The following is a 6,797-nucleotide window of genomic DNA, read 5'->3' as shown; positions in this document are numbered from 1 at the left end:
GAGGACTCCAGCAAGGGCTAGGGCCACCCCTGACGCCCTGCCTGGCCCTGCAGCCTCCACCCCTTGCCCTCCAGCTCGAGCCAGCCGTTGGACGGGAATTGTGGATGGAGCAGGCAGGACGGATGCCTCTGCTCAGAACGGGCCCCCAGCCTGGCCCTGTGCGCACCCCCCTCAGAGAGGAGCACAGACCCCAGGTCACGCTGGGCTCAGATCTCTGACTCCTGCCCCGCGAGCTGGTTTTCAGGCGGAACACACATCCCGGGTGGGGACTCCCACGTGGCAGCCCCACGGGGAGTCGGGAGACAGTGGTCCCTCCATAGCCGTGCCACCCAGGGGACCTGCTGCCCCAGCACACGACCCGCCCGTCTCCTGCCCGCTCTGATGGGCCCTGGGAAAGAGCCTCTGGGTAACCCGTGCCGTCCTGGCCAGCAGCCCCAGTCGTCCGTTGAGTGGAGGGCAGGAAAGCCGGGGGTGAGTATGTTTGTTTCAAAATTATAAGCTACTCATTTGGTAGGAAAAAAAGTGGAAGACAGTGGGATTTCCAGGGCGGGAACCCTCCCCTCACAGCCACGTCCACCCTCCTGAGGGGGCTGTCGTGTACAAAGAGCATTTAATTAATTTATTTATTTCTTTACACATAACTGAAGTGATGTTACAGTACATAAGTTATTTACAACTGTGCAGTAATGTGTTGCAAAATAAATTATCTAGAAGGCAGCAAAAGTACATTGTGAACGTGTATAAAACTGTACAGCGTTTACGGGTACACTTTTTATATGATTATTGGCTCTGTAGTGTTTCAAGTTATGTTCTCAGAAAGAGAAACAAAATGCCCAAGATTAAAGGAAAAAATATACAAACCACGTGGATTTGACTCCATTAAAAACACAACCCGGAGTCCTGCCTGCGTGTCCCTGTGAGGCGGGCGGGCGGGTGGCGCAGCCAGGCCCTCACCCGGCCCGGCGTCCCAGCCCAGATCTCGGGCTGGCACCGTCGGCAGCTTCGTGGCGACAGGACGGCTGCCGGCCCGAAGCTCTCCCCACCCTCTGACCCGGAGGCCGCTGTTGGTGAGGGGTGGACGCCTTAACTTTTATTCTCTTTAGTCGATCAGAAATGAAACAAGGAATTTAAAAAAACGCTCTCCATCCTGCAGCTCCTGAGATGCCTGTGCAGCCGCCGGAAAAGAGCCTGAGGCTGCCGTGTCGGTGTCCGTGCCCGCGTCCCCGGCTCCTGCGTCCTCCCGCGGCGGCGGGTGTGAGAGAGCCGCACGCCGGGGGCCCAGCGCGGGCTTCTCCCTGGATGTCCCCACCGGGGACGTGGTCTCCTTCCACCGCCCGGACTCGGCGGCGGACTGGGGGGCTCGCCTGTGACCCGGGCAGCTGTCCCACCGCATCAGGCCGGAAGGAGCACGAAGTCGTCGTTGACGTCGACCATGGGCACGTAGAAGGACGGCACCTCGTTCACACACAGGGACTTGTGCCCGGCGGGGTCCAGCTCCTGCACCTTCAGCTGCCACTCCATCCTCTGCACAGCGTTGAGGGCCGCGGCCTCGTGCTGCTGCCGCATCAGGAGACACGTCTACGCGGGAAACGCAGCAGGTGAGGGGAGGGGAGGCAAGACCCCGGCCGCCCCCCGCACCCATTCCCCCTGCCGCAGCGCCTCCCGGGAGGTCGGGGCGGGGGACCCGTTCGCGCTCTGGCCTCAGGACGACCTCTTGCGTCTGGGTCTCGTCCTGCGCGGTGAGTGGCCTTGCTGACCACACGGGGGTCTGTCCATCGTCCCTGCTCTGTGCCCCCACCCTGGGGGTTTCAGCACAGCCTCTAGTCAGAACTCATAATAGCTTTCTTTGCTCTTCTGTTTTCATTTTCCATTTATCTTATTTATGGTTGGTGACATTGGCTTCATTTGCACTCACAGTGGAAATTATGCCTTTTAGAAATGCACTTGGTTAGTTTTTAAAAATTAATGTTCACGTGTTTACTCTTAGGCGTACTAAGTAAGGTAAACGGTTATACTACTAAAGGCGTACTCTGTACTTCATGTTGAGAAGGGAGAATGTTGAAACTGAAATAATGACGGTACCTGGGTTACCAACAGCACGTGGGGGGGGCGGGGGCGGCGTTTGGGGTACAAGGCGGGTGACACAGCACAGCAGGCGAAAGACCAGCCTTCATATGGACAGAGTTAACGGAGTGACAGTGTGCAGGAAGATCATCTTATTTTCTTCGACGTGCACACGAGCATGCAGGGCCAGGTATCACAATTTCTGATTTGCTTAAAATAGTTCAGTTAAAAAAAGTGTTCTGGAAACAAGCCCCACATGCCCCAGCGGCCAGCCGTGTCCTCCTCGGCATGCCTGGGCCGCTTGTCATCCTCAGGGAGGCTTGAACAAAAGGCGTGACAGCTCAGACACCCTCAGGAGTCCAGCTGCTTTCACCTAATTTAAAGCGTTCTTGACTAGAATTGTACGTACCCCTGAGTTTTCAGTTACTAAAATGAAATTGTTTGTTGGGCTAAACCCCTGAAACATGACCAGCATGTCCGGAGAGTTGTCCCAGGGCTGCAGGAACTGAGGGTGGGCAGCCTGTCTCCTGAATAGGACCTCGTCCACCCTGTGCTCTGAGACCAGTGGCCACGCGGGTGGCCGTTTCGTGCCCCTGCACTCTCCGTACTTCACCAATTCCTTTTTCTATCCATCTATTTTTCTTATTGGTTTGTAAGTTCTTGGCACGTTAAGGAAATGAGACTTAACGTTGTCTTTGTAATGCACCAAATCTAACTTTGCTTTGGTCAGAAATTTTTTCTCTCTTGTAAGTTTCCCGTGCAGCTCCCTTCAGGCTGGCTGGTGGTGGGAGGAGTGACCGTGGGACCCCCGAACGGTCACCTTTGCAGCTTGTTAGAAACACGGCCTGGACCCGGCCTCAGCTGGGCCTGAACGCCCTGTAGGCTGGTTCCTCTCTGCTCTGGCCTCTGGCCTCCTGGCTGCCCCTCTGGGTGCGCTGCCGCAGTGCCGGAGGCAGGGTCACTGAGGCAAGGGGTGAGGCTGGCAGCCCAGCGCAGGAGCCTGGGTCACGCCTCCATCAGCTCCACGCAGCGGGCCCTGCCTCCTGGGGCTTCCCGGTGGTGCCGGCTTCTAGGTGTTAATTCTGTAACGGGCACGTCACTGCCGGTCAGTGTTCACGGGGGACCCCGGGTGCAACCCTCGCACCTGCAGACAAGGACTTGCTTCTTACTTGCTAATCTCTCTCTATCTCCCCCCCATCCTCTGCCCGCTGCACTGGTCAGCACAGCCAGGGGCAGGGGTGATGGGTGGATGCTGTGACCTTTGAGGAGGGCTCAAGGTGGGGTCCCACAGAGGTCTGACCGCCAGCTGGTGACAGGAGCTGCTCCCCGCACACCTGGACAGGAGGGAAGACACTCTAAGAGGCAACATGGGGGCGGGGAGGCCTCGGCTCCCTCACTGCCAGCTGGGCTCAGAGCGAGTCTGAAGCTGCCTCCTCCGAACACGGCCCTGCCGCCCCCGCCCAGAAGAGCCCTGGCCCCGCCGCCGCCGCCGGGGCCGGGGCTCACCTTCATGCGGTCATACTTGTCGTCCACGTCCTGCAGCCAGGAGATGAACTGGCGGGCGTTGAACCGGTCCCGCACTGACTTGTTCTCATCACCCTGGCGGGAGAGTGAAGCACGTGTGGGCGTCCGGGAGGGGTGGGCCTGGCACGCCAAGCCCCGGGTCACCCGGTCAAGGGCTCCCTCCCCCACCAGCTCTCCACGCCGTCCGTGGGGGGAGCTGCCCTGTGGTGACCCAGGACCCCGGCGGCGCGTTCAGGCTCCCCTCCGTCTCCGTCTCCTGGGGAGGCCCCAGGGCGAGCTGGCGAGGGTAAAAAGCGGCAGTGACTTTTCCTTTGACAGGACGTCTGCGAGGCCTGGGGTGGCTGCAGGCCGCCCACGGTGGACTGTGGTTTACAGGCAGGGCAGCCTCGGGGAGCAGTAGGTCCCCACAGGCTCTTGCCGGCTGGGTTTGCAGGGCCTCCCGGGTCTCGGGGCGGGAAAGTCTCTCTCTCGCCCAGCCACACGCAACCACCTGCCTGGGGAAAGCCCAGGCCCCACTACAAAGGGGCTTGAGGGGAGGAGGCTGCAGCCTGAGAGTCCTGTCTGTCGTCTCCTTGACATTCAGAGGAAACCCAGCAATCCCTTAAAGGGGAGCAGATTCTTTTTTCTTTCAGATGCAAATATCAAAAAAAGCAAAGCTTCCACCCAATCCCTAAAATACTTTGTGGACAAATGTTTTTGCTTTAGGGCAAATTCGTTGCTATGCGTAGTACGTTCAAGTAGAAACTTAAAGAGGTATCCTTAAAGGCTACGTGTGAGGACTCTTTAATGCACTAAAAAGAAATCAGGTTTAACTGAACCACCGTACGTCACCATGCGGCCAACCTGGGAATGCTGCTCAGACACCCAGGGGTCTATGTGATCCACCTGTGGGCCTGGGGTCACTAGGGGCCTCCGTCAGAAGGGAACTCAGCACCGAGGCCTGGCCCAGAATGACACGCTCTGGGCTGAGAGTCACAGTGGCTGCGGGGGAGGAGAGAACATCAGGGAGGACGGGAATCAACTTGCTTTCTGCACATTTTAGATCTCCAGCGTGTCAGCCGATGGGTGGGGCCCTCAGGAGCACAGGTACTACAGGGACAGCACAGCAGTCGGCTGGGGAAGGGTGTGACCTCATGGGACAAACACAGCCCTGGGGGCGGAGGGAGGCGGCCTGGACTCTGGTGGACAGACAAGGCACACCGTGTGTCCAACTGCTGGGCGCGCCCTGGGCCCGCGTGCCCGTCGGGGGCAGCAGCCCTGTGGTCCCCAGCGTGACAAGCCTCTCTGGGGCCTTCGGTGAGGAAGCCCTGGTGCAGCAGCTCCGCCCGCTGCGCGGGCAGACCGCACGTGAGTCTCCGGGGGCCCGTGACCCCAGCGCCGCTCCAGCCCCCCGCAGGCCCTCTCACCCGGACGCCCACCTGGCTCTCGAGCGGCATGTTGTACACCTCCGAGTCCAGCAGCATGGTGCAGGCGCTGAATGGCACCGCCTGGTTCGCGATGGTCCTCGCCGCCCGGCAGTGAACCCGCAGGATCTCCTGTTCGCAGGAGACGATCAGCTTCTCCTGGAAGAGAGGGGCTGGTGAGCTGAGAGCCACCCGGGCCGGGCGCACTGGGCCCGCGGCTGCCCGCTTACCCGCTCGATGCTGTGCTGCAGGCGCAGCTTCCCACGCACGGCCTCCTGCTGCTTGAACAGCTCCTTCAGGGGCTCCGCCAGGGAGGGAGGGGGCGCGATCTGCAGTCACAGGGGGAGACGGGGGTCAGCGGGGGCCGTGAATCACCCCAGCCGCCCCACTTGCAGGAGTCACCCCGGAGACCACGGTCCCATGAAGACGTGGACGCGCTGGGGGATGCCTGTCCCCAAGAGTAGGTGAGCGAGCGCCCGTCCCCCCTCCCCCCCCCCCCCCCCGTGTGGCTGGGAGGAGGGTGGCCGGGGAGGGAGCGGCAGAGATGGGGGAGGCGAGGGAAGCTAAGAACAGAGGGCATCTGCACCTCGGCCCTTGCGCAGCCAAGAGGGGATGGAGGAGGGGCAGGGTGTCCTCTGTTTACCGTGGGCTTCACGCACCCTGAGACCCACTGGGACACAGCTGCCCAGAAGCCACACGAACAGGACAACTGGGCCCGCCCCTCTTCCCAGGGCGTCAGTGAGGGAGAGGGCTCGCCGGGGCACTACCCCCAGATGCCGGAGGCCACCCCTGAACCCAGGAGGGCGCTTCTCCCAGGAGAAGAAGCCGGTGCTTCCAAAACACACAGGAAGCGTGTCACAACAGCACCAGATACGGGCTGGAGCCTCTCGTGGGGCCAGGAAGCACGGGACTGCCGAGGAGCCCCTCCCGGGTGGCCGAGGCCAAGTAGGGTGCGGTGGCTCATGTGGCCACAACCTCGGGCTGGAGGGGAGGAATAATGCCCACGGTACAGTGGCCGCCACAGACAAGACCCTCTGAGGGGCTGGACTCGAGGCCCAAGCTCAAGGTACATGCTCTCTTCCAACTTTTCGGTCCAAAATTCTCAAAACCTGAGATGAAGCCACCCAGCCGGGTCTCTTTGGCTGCACGTCCTGCCCATCATGCCCCGGGGGCCCAGGGCGCCGGCCTCCCCTTGCCTCTTGGGCGCCTGCGGTGGTCTCTGTATAGGGGTCTTGTTTGGGGCTGTTGTGGGTGTGAGGTCACCTCCATTTCACCCTCCCCGGCTCCAGAGGGTGTGGGAATGAGGCCTCGGCCTGCCCTCACCCCCAACAGCCTGGGCCTGGCTGCGGGGCGACAGGCTGTGAACCAGAGCCCGCCGCTAGAACGGAGCCCGCCGCTAGAAAGGGCTGAGCTCCAGGAGACGCACAGGCTGCTGCGGGGTGAACTCGGGTGGCGGGGGTCCAGGGGGAGGCAGGAGCACGGCTTTCTCTCTAGTTTCCAAATGTTCTAGGGGGCCACGGTGCTGTTTGTCTAAATTTTAGTTACTGAAACCAAACAGCAGCAAAGTCTCACTGACCAGGGATCCCAGGCCAGGTTCCCCTGCATCCAGTGCCTCGAGCTCCCCCTCTCGGCTCCACTTCCTGCCTGGGAACAGGCGGCGCAGGCCGAGGTCTGAGCGCAGGACGCATCCCATGCAGCACCGACGACCGTTACGGGGGCTTCTCCCAGGCCCGAGAGACAGAACAAGCCGAAAGCTGGGCTTTTTTTCCTCACGGCGGTGGGGGGGGGGGTGGGGTGGGGTGGGGT

General features: G+C 61.1%; 1 protein-coding gene and 1 long non-coding RNA gene across 6 annotated transcripts in view; one reads left to right on the top strand and one right to left on the bottom strand.

Annotated features, from left to right (window-relative positions):
• Nucleotides 1-602: 602 nt before the first annotated feature.
• The window catches only part of LOC114906943 (ankyrin repeat domain-containing protein 11-like), a 31,858-nt gene continuing 25,663 nt past the window's right edge, over nucleotides 603-6,797 (bottom strand). For 2 of the 5 annotated variants that reach the window (XM_029242231.1, XM_029242076.1), the window contains 4 exons: nucleotides 5,222-5,320; nucleotides 5,007-5,150; nucleotides 3,571-3,663; nucleotides 603-1,578 (listed from right to left, as the gene is read on the bottom strand). In XM_029242231.1, the coding sequence (XP_029098064.1) occupies nucleotides 1,393-1,578; nucleotides 3,571-3,663; nucleotides 5,007-5,150; nucleotides 5,222-5,320 (522 nt within the window). In that variant the 3' untranslated portion in view covers nucleotides 603-1,392. Of the gene's footprint in view, nucleotides 1,579-3,233; nucleotides 3,399-3,570; nucleotides 5,151-5,221; nucleotides 5,321-6,797 lie in introns of all 5 variants that reach the window. The other 3 variants (XR_003796600.1, XR_003796582.1, XM_029242162.1) reach the window with 2 other exon arrangements.
• Nucleotides 5,015-6,514, top strand: LOC114907131. Its single transcript, XR_003796652.1, has 3 exons — nucleotides 5,015-5,167; nucleotides 5,387-5,455; nucleotides 5,723-6,514. It is a non-coding gene; the product is annotated as an uncharacterized LOC114907131 (long non-coding RNA).

Source organism: Monodon monoceros, unplaced genomic scaffold, assembly GCF_005190385.1.
Source record: "Monodon monoceros isolate NGI ecotype Baffin Bay Population unplaced genomic scaffold, NGI_Narwhal_1 Contig3651_ctg1, whole genome shotgun sequence".
NCBI lineage: Eukaryota > Metazoa > Chordata > Mammalia > Artiodactyla > Monodontidae > Monodon > Monodon monoceros.
Note: the sequence above shows the minus strand (reverse complement) of the source record. Positions and strands in the feature narration are given on the sequence as shown.